This window comes from Ambystoma mexicanum, chromosome 8 (assembly GCF_040938575.1).
Source record: "Ambystoma mexicanum isolate Mex_15411 chromosome 8, UKY_AmexF1_1, whole genome shotgun sequence".
NCBI classification, from domain to species: domain Eukaryota; kingdom Metazoa; phylum Chordata; class Amphibia; order Caudata; family Ambystomatidae; genus Ambystoma; species Ambystoma mexicanum.
In genome coordinates this window covers 905,646,801-905,664,573 of record NC_090929.1, presented here as the reverse complement: position 1 = coordinate 905,664,573, position 17,773 = coordinate 905,646,801, and the positions used below count along the sequence as shown (strand labels likewise).

Below are 17,773 nucleotides of genomic sequence, written 5' to 3'. Positions count from 1 at the left end.
GGTAAACAGGTGGTCTTTGGCTTATTATTTTTTAATTAGTGAAAGCAAAATGGGCAGGATTTGCCAATTAAGACAGCCGAAAGAGAACTAGCTAGATTTGGTGCCATGGGTTTCACCAGCTGCCATTTTACAAATCCCTCTCCAGAACCCTAGCAAAGAGCACAACAGCTGCCTGGCACTGTATGAAACAGGCTGTTGCGTCCGTGCTGCAAAGTCCAAACCAGCTAACCGCTGCATTGATCAAGCTTGCATTTTGTAACACTATTCATAGTCTGAATATTGGTATTCTGCACAGTGGCAGTATACACAGTGACAATCTGCACAGTGAGAAGCTACACGTTGACAGCCTTTATGTACAGTGGCAGTCTGCATTTTGTAATTCTGTGCAGTGACAGGCTACACACTGGCAGTAGGTACCGGTGGCAGTCTGCATATGTGTATGCTGATCAATGGCAGTATGCACAGTGACAGGCTACACATTGGCAGTCTGTCCAGTGGCAATCTGCTCTGCATATTGGTATTCTGCATAGTGGCAATCTGTAGCGTAACAGTTGGCACAGTGACAATCTGAACAATCACAAATGGGGACTCCACTCATTAGTTAGAGAACTTTACACCTTTAAATAAATATTTAATACATACACAGTTGTTCACGGATGTGCTTGTAGTCAGAAAGGGGTTGGCTCCCTACTCCTATGTCGAAAATACCAATGTGAATGTCTGTACCTAAACAGTATAGAACCCTACCTGCACTTCCACACCTAGTGTGGATACAAGATCCTACTAGTTTTACCCATCCAATTTCAAAATGTGTGTGGACACGAAAAAGCGTTTCAAGTCAAAATGTAATCTAAACATGACCTTATGCAACCAAATGACTAATCATTTACATTGCAAGCATTTCACACAAAAGAGCTAACACAACGTAATCACAAAATTGGATGGCGCTCTACCAGAGTGACTAGCCACCCACTTCCAATTAAACAACGCGATATGCAGTGTTTCACAGCAAAAGACGTAAAAACCAAACACTGATCTCATTGTCTCTTATTCATCTTTAGGAGTATATACACATGTAATACAGGTTCCAAAAATGTGTGATACTATTGACGTACCTCCTACGCACAGTGACAAGCTACCCGATGACAGTCTGGACAGTGGCAATCTGCATATTGGCATGCTGCACCGTGACATGCTACACACTGGCAGAATGAACAGTGGTAGTCTTCATATGGTGCATAGCACAGTGGTAGTATGCACACAGGCTACATAGTGGCAATCTGCATATTGGTTTGCTGCACAGCGACAGGCTACACACTGGCAGAATGTACAGTGGTAGTCTTCATATGGTGCATAGCACAGTGGCAGTATGCACACAGGCTACACACTGGCAGAGTGCACAGTGGCAGTCTGTGTTTCGAGGCAGGTACCTGCAGAGCTCCTCGAACAGATGGAAATTCAGTTTTCTTTTCTTCTCCTCCCTCAGGCACCGCCGATCCGCCGCCGCCTCCTGCAAGTGAGCATCGCGGAAGACCCTGCACCCGCTTTCCTCCCTTAGGAAAGAGATCCCCGGGAGACAAGGAACCCTTACTCCCCTAATCCGGAGAGAGACCCCTTAAGCAGAATGCAGCCTCAGAACAGAGATCCGAGACTCCTGGGACAGGACAGTGGCCCTGAAACAACGTATTCTATTCCATACTTCCTTTTGTACACATTATCGCCTCTCACAAGACCCCCGAGTATCTCTGAGCGAGTGCTTGGACCTGCCCTGGCCCTGTGCCCCTGTCTCTCTCACCCGGGACACCTTCTCAACTCGAGGGCTGCCACACGGCTGGAACCTCCCTTAGCAGGGGTTGTGTATTGTGTGGCGGGCTCAGAAATTCCTCTGCCCTGTCCCCCGGGCGGGCCCAAAGCAAAGCAATTTGCAAATTAAGTTGCAAATGTCCTCCTCCACGGCCACTCAATTGAATTCACTGGGAGCTGGCCGGGCTGAGGGCTTTGTAAATAACCCCTGCTGGCACCGCCGCGCCGCGGTGTCACGGCAGTCAGCTCAGGGTGCCTGCTACACTGAACACGGTTGCAAAGGAAATCAATGTAACTTACGGTACTTTAAGTAACGTAAGTTAAATTTTAAAAAAAACGGCCCTAGGCGTGGGCAAAAACCGGCCCATGCGTGGAGTTATGATTTTGCCCCAATCCGACCCTGCTGATCATGCTGTGCCAGGATTTAGGAAGCCAAGCACCAAAAAAAATAAATAATACATTTTTTTTGTGTAGAAAAAGTCGGTATTTTTTGCCACTAAATCGGTAGGCGGTAGGACTGCTTAAAAAGCAGTATCCTACTGCCTAAATCGGTAGGGTTGGCAAGTATGGAACTGGACCCTCCATGGATGCCCGTAAGAGCCACTGGGCCCCTCAGCCGCGGACCCGGTAGCCTTACCGCCCTCGGGCATGTCGACGGAACGCCTGGAAGAGCCCCTGGGCCCCTCGGCTTGGGAGCCCGCAGCCTTAACGGCCTCAGGCCTACCAGAACCAGAATCCAAGGTCCCTTCCCAGTGGAATACCGGGGAAGGTGTCTCTATGCTAAGGGGTGTTGCTGAACAAAGGATCTACCTTTTCTTGAAGTGGGGTCCTGGCAACAAACTCTTTAAGATGACCTGGAGGAGAAGAGTGCAATATCTCCCTCCAGCGGGAAAGACGATTACAAGGCTCTGTGACCGAGACAACTGCAAGCCGCACACACGTCCCATCGGTGGTCAGGGTTCAGGCACTCAAGACAGAGCCCATGGGGGTCTAAGGCCCGGGAACGACAGATCGCAGGATGCGCATCTCGTGAAGGCTCCTGAAGTCGACATGCACTGGGGGATGCAAGGATCGAATGGCGGTGAAAAGATCAAAAACAAAGAACGGGGAGCATGGGGGAAAGCTGAAAAAGTTCCAGCGCCTAGCTACTAGGTCCGACACCATCCATGTGGAAAAAGGGACTGAGTGTCAAGGAGTTCCCCCCTTCTCACCTGGATCCGTTCTTTACCGGTGTCCTTGGACGCTGCCTTCTTTCGGATGGAATGGGTTTTGAAGAAGGCGGCCCGTGTCTCTGCCGAATCCAGAATGCGTTCAGTTTTCCAGGAGGTTGAAATCCAGGTATCCAGGAGGCAAGGTAAGTTCGCTAGAACTAGAATCCAGGAGGGATATGAAGGGGGGGTTCAAGGAAGGGAAAGCAGAGTGGAAAGGAGAAGAACCGCGAGCTACGGAGCACACGTCTGGTCGCAACTTCGCAATAGCATTGAGACGCGCCGAGCCGCAGAAGGCGTGGTCTAGAAATAGAGAAAGGTTACGTACAACGCATGGAGCGAGAAGGGAATGCGTTGGACGGCCATATTGGAGGTATTAATGTGTATAAGCCCGTTGTGACAGGGACCATGAGGCCCAAAAGGGGCGCACCCTACGATTCATGACAGCATGCCTCCTCCGAAGACCCTTCCCTCCTGGTTTGCCCGGGTGGATGAGGTGGAACCTTCTGAGCAGCCGTGGGGGCTTGATGTTTGACAGAGGTTCCCAGGTTCTTTCGCTAGGAGGTTATCCTTTCCATTCAACCAGGTACTGAAGCTGGCCCCTTCTATACCTGGAATCACAAATACGAGATACCTCATATTCCAATTGGTCATCGACCAGTATGGAGGAGGTCTGGAGGGTTTTTGGGAGGATGGATAGAACGGTTTCAATAAAGATGTATAAAAGACTGGATGTATCTTCTTCCAGGATTCAGGCAACTCGATCCGATAAGAAACAGGATTTATAATTTCTTTAATGCAAAATGGACCATAGTACCGAGGGCCCAGTTTGCTAGGCCGCAGATGACGGGGTAGTAATTTTGAGGACAACGAGATCTGATCACCGACTGCATAAGAAGGGCCAGGTCTTCTTCTGGAATCTGCATATTTCTTGGTCTGTTTCCTGGCCTTCTCCAAAAATTCCTTGGCTTCTTTATGTATGTTGACAAGGGTTTCGATCCAGGAGTCAACTGTAGGTACTGGTGTAGATTGGGGAAGAACACAAGGTAGGACTGACGGATGAAATCCTTGACTGCAATAAAAGGGGCTGATCTTAAGTGCCGAATGGTCAGAATTATTGTAAGCGAATTCAGCCACGGGTATCAGGAGAGACCAGTCATCCTGGACCTTGGTGGCGAAGCATCGAAGATACTGTTCCAGGGTTTGATTGACACGTTCTGTGATTCCGTTGGTTTGAGGGTGGTAACCTGACGAAAGGGCACGTTGGATCCCTAAGCATTGACAGAGATGTTTCCAGAATTGTGCGATGTATTGAGGTCTGCGATCCGAAATGATCTTGGAAGGGAGTCCATGCAAACGGAATATGTGTTCCAGGAAGATTGCTGCTAGTTCAGAAGAGCATGGTAATTTACCCAGGGGGCGTAAAATGAGCCATATGAGTGAACAAGTCTATGGTAACCATGATGGTGGTGTATCCACGGGAAGGTGGCAGTTCCACAATGAAGTCCGTAGCGATAATCTCCCAAGGCCTAGTTGGTAATGTAGGTTGTAGTAGAAGGCCCGCTGGTTTCTTGTTATTGTGTTTATTTTGGCTGCAGACAACACAGGATTGAATGTACTACCGTACGTCGGGTCTCATCCTAGGCCACCAGAATTGCCTTTGTATCAGACGGAGGGTATTGGTGACACCACGATGTCCGGAGTGTAGGGTATCGTGACAGAGATTCATTATTCTCTGTTGTAGTCTTTTTGTAGGGATGACCAACAGATTGTCTTTGAACAAATAACCTTACCGGACCTTTACATTCCAAGGATTTCTTTTGGATTTGTCCTTCCACAGATCAGAGGATTGGATTTGGGCTTGGATTTCTTCGAGGAGGTTGACTGCCTGGACCACAAAGATCGTGGGGGAAAACATCTGAGGAAATGCCTTGTCTTCAGTGGGCTCGTAGTCAGGTCTTCGAGATAAGGCGTCGGCGATCAGGTTTTGTGATCCAGGAACATGAGTGATATGGAACTGGTACTGGGCAAAGAAATATGCCCAACGCGCCTGACGACTGTTCCTACACTCCAAAGACTGTAGAATCTGGAGGTTCCGGTGGTCAGTACGGAACTGAACTGGATGTTTAGCTCCCAAAAGTAGATGTCGCCATTCAGTGAAGGCTTGGCGAATGGCTAACAATTCTTTTTCCAGGACTGAATAATGTGTTTCACTAGGAGTCAGAGTTCGTGAGAGGTAAGCAATTGGGTGTTCCAGTTTATCTCCTAATTCTTGTTTCAGGACTGCGCCAATGGCATAATTTGAAGCGTCCGTTTCTACCAGGAAAGGACGGCTAGTATCGGGTTGAGCCAAGATAGGAGCTTGCGTAAACTCTGCCTTTAAACGCTGGAACGCCATATCTTGTGGTGTTGACCAGAGAAAAGGAGTGTCTTTCTTCAGGAGAGCAACAATCGGTTCAACTATCTCGGAGAAATTAGATATGAATTTCCGGTAGAAATTGGCAAGTCCCAGTAAACATTGAATTTGTTTCACGGAAGTAGGAGCAGGCCAGGTCAATATGGCTTTTACCTTTGAAGGGTCCATACCAATTCCTTCTGGGGTAAGAATAAACCCTAGGTAGTGAACGGAGGTCACATGGAACATTTTTCAGGTTTGGCCAGGAGTTTATGATGTCGGAGTCTCTGCAAAACTGCCTGTTAGGGAGAATTCTCTGTAAGGCTAATTTCCCAAACCTAGTGAGTCCCCCAGCAGCTTTGCTGGATTTTTGGGGTTTATTTTTTTCTCTCCTGCTAAGAGTGAGATTCTTTTGCTCCCACTCTTAGAAATGATTTGAGGTGTTCCTTTCACTTTCCATGTGTTTTATGGGCTATAGGGTCTTTTACTCCATAGGGTCTCATGTGTTTGTTTTATGTGGGTTACACAGCACCCTCCATGCCGTAACCCAGGGGTGTCGTAGCAACCCCCCAACATAGACTCCATACCCTGGGACTGACTACTGTCTCCCAGGGCATGTAAAGTCACCAATGGCTTTACTAGTCCCAAATTATTAACAGAAACCAGTACAAACCATCATATTGTGGATGTACTGGTCGGGGCAATTCGATTGCCCTGGGGTCTGTTGTTCGAGGGGGCACGTCTCCGTCCCCCCTGATCGAGTTTTGGCTGGTGGCAGTGGATACTACTTTTTATGTTCGACTGCGAATATATCTCTATGGGATTTTCCCATTGTTCGAGGCTACCAACTTTAATTATTTAATTCTTATAGCCTCGAACATACCGCCGGTTTATTTAATTAATATTAATTTTCCGGTTGGTAATTTTTGCCAAAACTTGATTCTAAAATGTGTTCTCTTCTGTGACTCCAACCCAAGTCGAGCCCTTTGTTCCACTTTTTGGCGGGCTTCTCCACAGAAGCCCTCCAAAGTGGTGCCACTATGTCTGGGGTACTTAGGAGGGGTGGATGGGAATTTAGGCACCCTGGACTGAGTTGCCTAGGCAGCTCAAGTCACACTCCATCCTGATTGGCCCAAGTGGTGAGCCGGCTGGCTCACCACTTAGCATGTTTGAGTGACAGCTAGGCTGAGTGAATGGGGGTTTGCTGCATAAAAGCAGGGCTTTGGGGACTGGAACTTCAGAAGTCGCCACAGGACCTAAGAATCCGAGGAGGGAGAAGCTGAGCCGACCTGCAACGACGACACCACCGGTGGAGCCCTGCTGAACCGTCTCACCACTTTTCCCGACGACAGAGGAGATCTCCAGTCCGGAGAGTCTTCTTCCTTTGACTGGCGGGGATAACCAGTTTCGCCTTCTTTTCACCTTCCTGGAGCATCTTGTGGCCGCCTTGCCCGTGCCAAGCACCCCGGCAAGCGGAATACCACGGTTTACCACTACCGCGAAGAGAAGGGTAGTGCCTTTTAACCAGAGAACTCCGCGGCTGGTTTCTTCCCTAACAGTGCAACGAGCTTCATCTTTCCTCCACAGTGAGACCTCTTCTTCCTCTGGACGAAACACCGACTTGCACCTGCTGCCAGGAACAACTGCCCCCGCTGGAGCTTCCTTCACACTTAAGGTACTGTGTCCCGCCTGGCTTCCCTTGCGACAGATCGTTCAGGGTGACAGTAAAGCCTTGACTTTCTAACCTGGGCTGGCCTGGGACAACCTAGCTACATTTTCCTGACTTTAATCTCATCCTTTTTTGTGTGAACTATCTACAAAGACTCTTTGGGCATAACCCCACTGGTGAACCTGGACCCCTTCTGCTTGCTTTCTCCAAGAGTGGGCCTTGTAATTGACTTCCTTGCTCTCCTGCCTTACTGTGGTTCTTTGTCTTTGAGAAAGTATTGAAACTTGTGTGCTTCTTTAACTCTGCCTTTTCCCCTCCCTTTCTTTACAACTTATTAGAGTGGCATCTTATGTTAAGCGCTCACTTCTGTCTGAAAATAAGTGGTGTTTCTCACTAAGACTTGTCTAATAAGTGAATAGGGTTGTATATGTATGATAGTGACTGTGTGCTGAAATTACTTACCTCTTTTTTGCTAGTGTGATTTACAAGTGTGTTTTTAAATAAATAATGATATACTTTTACTTACACCAAAGCTCTGGTCAGTGTTTGTTTGTACTACTGTGTCTCTGTACCTATTGTGTATACTCTGCATACTGCCTAACTCTTTTTGAGAGAAGTCTGACTGCTCATCCACAGCTACCAAGTGAATCTGTGTGGTACAGACTGCTACCAAGTGGATTTACTGCCAAACACCTGTAGTCTTAAATCTTTTGCAGTGGTCCCTAAGGGAACTGCACAGGTGTCTGCCTAACACTGCCTTCACGTGCTCTTCATGTTGTTTAGGATCCTTGGAAAAGATCAGTATGTCATCCAGATATACAATAACAAAGAGAAACAGCATGTCAGAGAACACCCTATCCATAAAGCATTGGAAAATTGCCGGGGCGTTAGCCAATCCGAAGGGCATGACTAGGTACTCGAAATGGCCAAAGGGTGTTCTGAAGGCATGTCTCCTTCCCTGACACGGATCAAATGATAGGCGCCCCTGAGATCCAACTTGGTGAATATCACTGCGCCTCTCACGGCTTCCAGGATATCCTAAATCAGGGGTAACGGGTACCGATCCTTGAGGGTACATTGATTTAGCCCACGATAATCAAGGCAAGGTCTGAGTTCCTTGGTATCCTTCTTGGGAACAAAGAATAGAGAAGCACCAGCAGGAGATTTCGAAGGTTTTTTGGTGCCATTTTGAAGGTTGGTATCCAGGTATGCTCTTAGGGCCTTCTTCTCGGGTTCGGAAAGAATGAACATCCTGCCGAAGGGAATCACTGCAGAAGGTTCCGTATCTATTGCGCAGTCTTCAGGTCTGTGTGGGGGTAAGGCCTAGACAATGGCGGTCGAAAACACATCAGCATAAGCTGGGTAGACTTCAGGAACTTGTATGACATTGGATACCATTAGTGGTGTCTGTTGTTCCTTTGTTGGTTCCTTAGGGTGTGTTAATGGAGGTTCTAGGGATAGACAATGAGACATGCAAAACTCCGAGCCTAGGAATAGGGAACCCGCAGACCAGGTGATATATGGGTTGTGTTTCTGTAGCCAGGGCATGCCCAATACCAAGGGGTAATGAGCTGACTTAATAATGTCAAACCTGATCAGCTCTCGATGGTGATTTATTGAAAGCTGGATCTTCTTTGTCTGAAGGCTTGTGGGTCCTGATGTGAGGGGTCTTCTGTCGATAGCCTCCACAGGCTGCATGGTGCTTCGTGTTTCGTAGGGAATCCGATGTTTATCAACCCACTCATGATCGATGAATTTTCCCATAGCTCCGCAGTCTACCAGGGTCAAAATGGAATAGTTTGTATTCTTGGATGGTGATAAAAAGGCCTGTAGTACCACCAAATTGTTTTGTCCAGGAGAGTTCAAGGATGGAATGGATGTGGAGCAAACATCTCTCTCCCGAAGCTCTGCTCCATCTAGGATCGGGAGCTGGCGTTTCCCGAACGCCGAGGGGGTGCTAAAGGACACTCCCTAACCAAATGCTTATCTGAGGCGCAGTACATGCACAAGCCCGTATGAATTCTCCTCATTCTCTCTTGTGGAGATATGGGTCCACGAAAGGCCCCAATCTGCATGGGCTCAGATTCTGAGACTGGGCTTGGGTTGATTTCCGGTCTGGGGGTACCCTCAAATGATACCTTGGAAGGAGTTCCCCTGGATTTCTTCTTTTCTGACTTCCTTTCCTGGATACGGAAGTCAATCTGCATGGCAAGATCCATTAATGCCTGGAATGAGCTTGGTCGTGCCACTCTGGCCAGCTCATCCTTAATTTCTTTGTTCAATCCTCTCCTGAACAGGGTAAAACTCGCCTCAGTGGACCAGTCAGCTTCCTTTGCCAGTTGTTTAAATCGGGTCACATACGTGAGCATATCCTGGGCCCCTTGCTGAAAGTCTAACAAGCGTTCTTGTGTGCTGTAGACCTGCTCAGGGCGGTCAAACATGTCTTTTAGGGCCCGTATAAACCCATCATAATCGTCCAGGAGGGCATCACTAGAGTTAACGAGGGGAGTGGCCCAAGTCAAGGCATTCCCGGAAAGGTGAGAGATTATAAGACCCACCTTGGCCCTGGGAGTCGCAAAATAGTAAGGCTTGAAGCTTAAGTGAACCAAGCACGAATCCAGGAATGCACGAAGGGTCTTTGCTGAGCCGTTGTATTTATCCACGACCCCGCCCAGTATAACACACTCTTTTGTAGCAGAATCCCGGGATAGGACCAATTATTTGAGAGCGGCGTTCTCCGCTTTCAGATTCTGTACCTCGGTTGATAGTTCCTGCATACGACGCATCAAGTCTTGCACAGCAGCCTCCATGTCAATATCGCTTTCGATTGGGTGGCGTCTCAAACTGTCAAGGAGTTCCCCCCCTTCTCACCTGGATCCGTTCTTTACCGGTGTCCTTGGACGCTGCCTTCTTTCGGATGGAATGGGTTTTGAAGGCGGCGGCCCGTGTCTCTGCCGAATCCAGAATGTGTTCAGTTTTCCAGGAGGCCGAATCCAGGAATCCAGGAGGCAAGGTAAGTTCGCTAGAACTAGAATCCAGGAGGAATAAGAAGGGGGGGGTTCAAGGAAGGGAAAGCAGAGTGGAAAGGAGAAGAACCGCGAGCTACGGAGCACACGTCTGGTCGCTACTTCGCAATAGCATTGAGACGCGCGAAGCCGCAGAAGGCGTGGTCTAGAAATAGAGAAAGGTTACGTCCAACGCATGGAGCGAGAAGGGAATGCGTTGGATGGCCATATTGGAGGTATTAATGTGTATAAGCCCGTTGTGACAGGGACCATGAGGCCCAAAAGGGGCGCACCCTACGATTCATGACACTGAGGTGAGGCGCCAGAGGGCAGGGTCTCTGGGGCAGTTCCATGGCCGGGGCCGTGCCCCCACGCACTGTACTAAATTTAAAGGGGAAGCTCAAGTTTTCACTGCCAAATGTTCTGCTACCATCCCCATGTTGGGGAACACCCACACTGATGGAGCCAAGCGGACAGGACATACAAGTAAGTAACTTTGGCAACACCCTCAGACGGCTCTATGAAACTACAATGCGGTATCTCGTTTTTTCTGCATATCATAGTCCAAACGACACTTTTCAAAAAACTAATCTAGTTGCAACTAAGGTGCGATTCTTCACATGCCTTCCAATATACATATTTGGGGATACAATTGAATGAGTTGTGACATGTCTTGGATACCTACCACAAGTGGTCAAGACACATTGTCTGAGAATAGCATTAGTTTCTTTACAAAACTGAAGTAAGTTTGGGGTTGATTTGGGTCCTTATGTCATCCACATTCTCTGCAACCACCATGATCTGTAGAATTCTGTCTTCAGTCTGTGCTTTTGAGTACCAGTCAGTCGGTTGATGGATGGCCGGCAGGGGAAATGTAGCCGCTCAGCTTCAAAGAAGGCTGCATGCGAGTCAGTATAAACTTGTGGTGCCAGCTTGAAAAGGAAGCTGCTTTCCTCAAGGCATGAAGCAGTAAGAGGTGGGCAAGATGAAAGATGCATTAACGATGAGACAAATGAGTCGTATAAGCACTCAACACTTTTAAGAAGAATGGGCGCAAAGTATGCTCAATAATCAGAGTCTCTTACACTAACTACCAAGTTCTGTAATATAACTTTAACAGACTGATGAGGTGACAGGCCCACATAGTTGCTCTTAATAAACAAGACTTTCTAAACCTTTTATGGGCATAAAATAACAAATGCTACATAACATGCATACAAAAAGGCCTCCCCAAATGGCTGCTTAAGTCTGTGCTTCCAGATTAACAGGATGGACCTCGCGGACACCAGGGCTATTTTTGAAGGCATTCAATGGCCCAACTAAGAACCACAGGCCCCACGCTATAATATCGCCATATCCCAATTGTATCATCGACCCAACAGAGCCTTGTCTGAAGTAGATAAATCCAAGAGTATGAAGTAGATAAATCCAAGAGCAATGTTTTAGCCACACTAGTCTTCACAACGAAACAGTAAGATGCAAATAGTGTTGCATGGTTGCCACATGGATGCATTCCGAGTTTGGAGGTAGCCGTGGCGCTAATAGCGCCATGGCTGCCTCCAAAATCGGTCCGACTCCGGTCTGGTGAAGGAAGTAATAACCGGTCCAGTCCGAGGTCGGCGGGACGGGTAATTCCCCTTCACCAGAGCCATTCCCCATTCCCATTTGAGCCCCCATAGGGCTCAATGGGAAGGGGGAAGGCAGCAATAACGGTACCTCAAATTACGGTACCGTTACTGACCCCGGTATCCCTTTGCGGGTCCCGTCCATAACGCCTGGTAAAACCAGGTGTTAAGGGAGGACCCGCGAAGGGACCTCGGAATAGGGCGCAAAGGGATTACCGGCACCAGTGTCATTACCGGTGCCCGCTATCCCTTTGCGCCCAGGTCGTAATGACCCCCACCTGTTCCAGTTATGGAAAATTAAGGCATTAGTCAAGTTGTGCATTTAATTCTGATCTTATCACTAAGTCATCACTCTGTGACTGTTCTGTGCATTAGTTATTTGCAATTATGTGTCCAAAAATGTTTTAATGACTATGACAAGTCCAAAAGGGCACCACTCACTCTCTGAAAATATTTTGTTGTAACATTGACTCAGTGAAGAAATGACTCACCTATGCCAGTCGGGAAAACTTTGTAGGCTCTGCCTTGTGAAGGTAACCAGGCCAGTGGGTGCTAAAGAAGAAAATGTAGAAGGTCAGAGGTAAGTAACGGGAGGTTTCGTGTTTAAGCTTTGAGAAACACATGCGATCTACAATTCAGTGTTACAACAGAAAAATAGCAATGACGCTGGAAAGCTTTGAAGGGAACAAAATGTGAGTATTAAAATCTCTATGTTTTGTATGGGCAGTCAAGAGGAGATTAACACATACACTAAAGGGAAAGAAAAACATTAAAGACTGGTGGGTCAAGTTGGTTGTAAGTGGTACATATTGGCATACAACATGCAACTTTCATTCAACTAAACCACACATTTTGTAGCTTTTCAGTCCATGTCACCATGCCGTACAAGCCCCACTAGAAAATCATTTTCTCAGCAAGGGGGAGTGGGATCAGGTGTAAAACAGATAGTCCCATCATGCAACTTGGGGGAAATCTCATGCAGAGGAGGAGGGCTACAGCTGCTAAAACAATCTATGACCAGTTTGTGAATTTTGCATGGGATTCAGGTCTGAATCCACACCAGACAAAAAGGACACATTATCTACATCCTTGAATGGATAAGGATCTTGTGATTGCAGCCCGAAATCGCTCCCAGTCAAATTCCCAATAAATGTAAAGGGTATGAGGAATGGGGAAAGGAGCAACCTAGCAGGCTATTTTGGCTGAGGGTAGATCGTAAGGGCATGCAATGGGTATGGGACGTCCAGGGATGAAGTGCTGACAGCCCATGAGGCCTGAATTTAAGGCAAGGTCTGCAATATCGATTTAGATGGTGCCAAGCTTCCCCAGCCAGATATCGGAGTCAAAGTAACAATGTAAATTATATATTTCATGGAAGGTGAGGCCTTCGAGGTGGACTGTGTCTAATCCCTTATTCTCCAGCTTCATAGAATAGTCGACAGAGAGCAGGCCCAATGATCATATCAGGGGGTTCTTAACCTAGAAAGGGGCCATTTGCTTCAGATTGCTCACCTTGATCAGGGGGTGTACTTGCATCACTCAGATCATCAGGAAGTGGTTCTACCTTCTTTGAAGAAATCCTAATGTGGTTGGTTTGGAGCCATTCTATCTGCTTCTTATAGGCTGAGCGCCTCCTTAAAGCAGCAAGAGGGGAATAGAGTAATGACTGACAAAAATCAAAGGATAGTTGATAGGTTGCTGATTGGAAAAAAGCTGACACGCCTGAGGCTGGTCTTCACTGCTCCCTTTAGGTGCCAGGGCACAAGCAGCTGGGCTTTAACCTACTGTGCCTGCATCATACATCAAATGCTGCTTGCAGAAGTAAGTGGTATCCGCTGTTAAAAATTACTAAAGCCGTAAGCTAAAGACGCCTAGGGGCATAGAGAGTGGGGGCCGGCCATCAACCCTGACCACCAATCAACCCAGTTTGCCCAGAGATACACATCCTAGATTTGTCCACTGCAATGGAGACCCATGATTAGGGTTAGAAGATGAGGATGGGGAGACATTGAGGGTTGGGTGCCACAACCTACTGCGTTACATGGGACCTGAAGGAGGTAAAGGCAGGGTCCGCCAGGCTCGCCAGCCCATCTTTAACTTGGGGTGCCAACCTCATTTCTTGACTCATCCCCTTAGTTTTACAGCCTTCAGCCCATATTAGAGATACCTTGTTACAAACACCTAGCTGGGAACACCAGGGGAGAAGTGCTGACATCCCTGTCTTGCATCAAAATCTGCCCAAGCAGCAGCAATCGGTGGAGGAACAGTTTTGGATAATGAAGCACATTCCCACAGAGGCCCTTGTAACTAGCAAAATTAGTCAATAGCACTATTTACATAACAAGCCACTCAAAACAGCAGGACCCCTTAGGGAATCCATAATTGAAGGGACCTGTTGCCTTCAAACAACTGGCATTCATCCATGAGTTAATGAGGGCTCATAATTTGCAATTGCAACAAGCTGTCGGCTAGTGATTACTCTTGGCGAGTATGAAATATTGTGCTGTGTGTATGTGCAGAGCTGAGGGGGCGAGCGACTTTTTATAGCTGGCTACTAGCTTGAAACTTTATATTTTTAGCCCAGATGTAATGTTAGGAAAGCCAGCATGTGCTTCCCCGTTACGGGAGGTCCACTCGTGGGGCAATTGAAGCATTAATGCAATAGCAATGGAGGTGTAGACTGGCGACAGTAAATGGAACTGAATTTCAAAATGGGGGACAACTGCTTTAAGGGTTTGTTCTGCGGACCCAGAGACAGAAACATGGATCAAATCAACACAAATGTGAAAAACCTTTTGTACTCTGGCAACCAATACCCATGCTCAGCTTCCAAAGCAAAAGAGCGCAGTACCATTCAGAATGTGCAGCCCAAGGAGGTGGGTCTGCACGATAGCATTGGTGAAATGATACAAAGAGAAAGCGCAAACAAGTTGAGCAGAGCGAGCAGAAGAGAGGCGGTGCAGGAGTTAAAGAAGAGAGGAAGGAGATAGTGGAAAAAAGAATAGGAGTGAGCAAAGACATAGAAAAGTGAGAGGGAGAATGTAAAAAGCAGAGAAAATAATGGGAGAGGGAAGTAGAAGGAGGTGTTGGTACAAAGAATAAAGGTAAGACCTGGAGACAGAGGTAAAAATTGGAAGAGGTGGTGAACAAAGTGGAGAGTGGGAAGACAAAGTGTGTAGCGAGGGGGGAGAGTAGAGATTGAAAGAGAGACACTAGAATGTGTGACGAATCCTTGGATGTTGTCCCTTCTCCTCTAGGGGGAGCCCCTTCACATGAGGCCAGGGAGGTGAGGCAGCTACCCGATAGTCCCCCGGGGGTGGTACTCAGCAGGTTAATCTCATGGGGAGGGATGCCCACTATGGGACTAGGGACTGTCCGGGGAGAACGCGGTATGTCCAGGCTATACCACAACTGCCCTCATCCTCCTACCCTATCCAGGGTACCATGGTTCCCCACACTTCCATGTACTTGTGTGGGATAGATAATTCAACCTCCTTAAAAAAGTATTGAGGCGAGGAAGAGTGGGGACTACCTATGTTAGTCAGATGTGAAGGCTGGGGCGAAGAAGAATCCAAGTAACCCAGTTGAGAATGATAAAATTAGTACCAACATGAAGAAGAAGCGCAGAGTAACGAAGAACATTCCACAGAACCAAAATCAGCATTCTAGCCAATATGGACAATAAAAAGGGAAGGAGGACTATAAATGGCATTTAGCCCTCCATTGAAGAGCTGCAAGAACGTCGATGGTGTGGCGAAGGGAAGCCTGGGAAACCAAGACGAGAAGGTGAAGCCTCTGAAAACGGTAGGAAGAGAAAGGACCCTTCGCCCGACTGGAAGAAGGCTGCAAACACAGACGGAAGAGAAGGGACCGTGCTGTCCATGTCGGAAAGGCAGGCTAGCAGGGAGCATCAGCTGCGGAGATGCCATAGCTGGAGCGGATCACGCGGAAAGCGTGGGACAGAAGAGATCGAGTCCTGAGACCGTCCAGAGCCCGGACTGAAGCTTCCCAGAGTTCGGGGCTTGCCGGGGCTAGCGCGTGAGGACAAAAGAAGGGCCTGAGGAGAATGGAAGTACCCTAGAGAACAAGGCTGAGAGGAGAGCATGGAAAAGAGACTTTGAACTAATAATTGTACCTGAAGTAAGAGTTTGGGACCCCCAGTTACAGAAAAGCAAGTGTAACAATTATATGGATAATAGCAGTGCCTGGCAAGATGGTGAACCAGGTCTGCTACATAATCAGCAGAACGGCCGGGGGAAAGAAAGTCATTGCCCCTGGAGTTGTGGACATTGCAGAAGCCTGAGAAATGGCAGGGGAAGGGAGTCATTCCCCCTGGCGTTGTGTATATTGTGAGAAGCAAGAGAAAGGACAGGGGAAAGGAGTCATTCCTCCTGGTGTTGTGGCATTCTGAGAAGTTTGAGAAAAGCCAGGGAAAAGGGAGTCACTTCCTCTGGCATTGTGAGAAGCCTGAGAAAGGCCAGGGGAAGGGAGTCATTCCCCCTGGCGCTGTGAACATTGTGAGAATAAGACCATACTTGGCCAGTTAGTGAACCAAGTTGGTTCAAGACGGGGGAAGGGAGTCATTCCCCCAACTAGTGCAAAGTGTGATAAAAAAAAAGAACCTGAGAAAAACCCAGGGAAAGGAAGACAATCCCCCAACTACTGAGAAACTACAAGACAAGATAGATTAGAGGAAGGAAGCCAAAACCCCTGCTGGTGTCTATTGCGAAGCAAAGCAAAGGAAGGCCTATGGAAGTGACCCATTCCCCTGGCATTGCGAAAGTCCTGAGAGCAGGATAACTGGAGAGGGGGAGGAGGGTATTCTCCAGGAACCCAATAGTGAGAGAAACTATGGGCAATGAGAACTGTTGATGTTTGAGCTGGAACTTTAGTTTTTGAGTTTGAACTGAGAACTTGACAACACTTTGAACTTTCTTTTGTATCTTGGAAAATAACTAAGACTATTCTCTCAGGCGAAGTTCCCATCAACCAATTGGAACTATAACCCATTGTCCAGGAGAAGGGAGTCATTCTTCTGGGCCAAAGAAATCCACAGTATTTGTTATAAGTGTAAGGGATAGAAGTAGGCATTTTGACACAGGACGGTGGTCACCATTTGATTTCCTTGGACATTTTGACAGACTCTAGTTGAGGCAAGAAAACCCCTCAGATATAGGGAAAGATAGGTTTATTTTTATAAGAAATAAATGTTTATGCCAACAAGCATGTCATCTGAAAGCTGGACACAAAGTTGTCATATTCTTGGCTAAAGACTTTTCTTCAACTGAAATGGGTTGGGAACATGCCTCTCTGACCTGATTCAAAGAGGAGTTTCCCTACCTAAAAAACTAAAACGAAGGATCTGTCTTTGTCAGGCGGTCAAATATCAAAAAGCTGTCCTTGTGTCCAAAACAAACTATCCTGACTCTCACACTAAAACAAATAATAAAATGATAAGGGAAATGTCTAGGGGGTGTGGCTAACTAGCCATGAAGTAGGACGTGTCTTGTGGAGCTGCTCCTGAAGATCCGAAACTGATTTGGTGAAAAAATGCAGAAAAACGACCCACGGTCTCAAGAAATGGATGCATAGATGTCAGAACGTGTGCCCCGTACTAATTGAAAATTGTAAGAGAATCGGATGTTGAAAAGGACGGGAAAGAAGCTTTCTTGTGATGCGGCCGCACCGAAATGCTGCGGCACAAAATGGCGCACAACAAAGAAACTGAGGCCGATGCTGTAGAAGCCACCATATAAACCCGGGCGGCGGAGGCTGGAGAGGAGGACCGACGCTCGGGGGCTGTGCGGGGCCTGCCTGTGTTCCTTGACACTACATCTGTCCTGCCGAGCTTACTGTGAAACCTGGAATGGGAGCACTTTGCACCGGGGACACAGCGTTGGCAGCGAGCGAGCTCCTGGGGGCAGCGGTGGCGGAGCATTTGAAGTGAGAAGGGTGTCCCAGGCTGCAACAATTGTGTCAGCGCTGGTGCCGACGGAGCTAATGCACCAAAGCACTGTGCGACTCAAGCAAAGCCAGTGCGAACCACATGGTGCACCTCTGCAGCTGTG

The 17,773-nt window shown here is 47.7% G+C and overlaps 1 protein-coding gene across 5 annotated transcripts in view; it reads right to left on the bottom strand.

Annotated features, from left to right (window-relative positions):
• Positions 1-17,773, bottom strand: part of PARG (poly(ADP-ribose) glycohydrolase) — a 2,316,516-nt gene that overhangs the window by 745,277 nt on the left and 1,553,466 nt on the right. For all 5 annotated transcript variants that reach the window (XM_069610798.1, XM_069610799.1, XM_069610802.1 and 2 more), the window contains one exon: positions 12,197-12,257. In XM_069610798.1, coding sequence (XP_069466899.1) covers positions 12,197-12,257 — 61 coding nt within the window. The remainder of the gene's footprint in view (positions 1-12,196; positions 12,258-17,773) is intronic.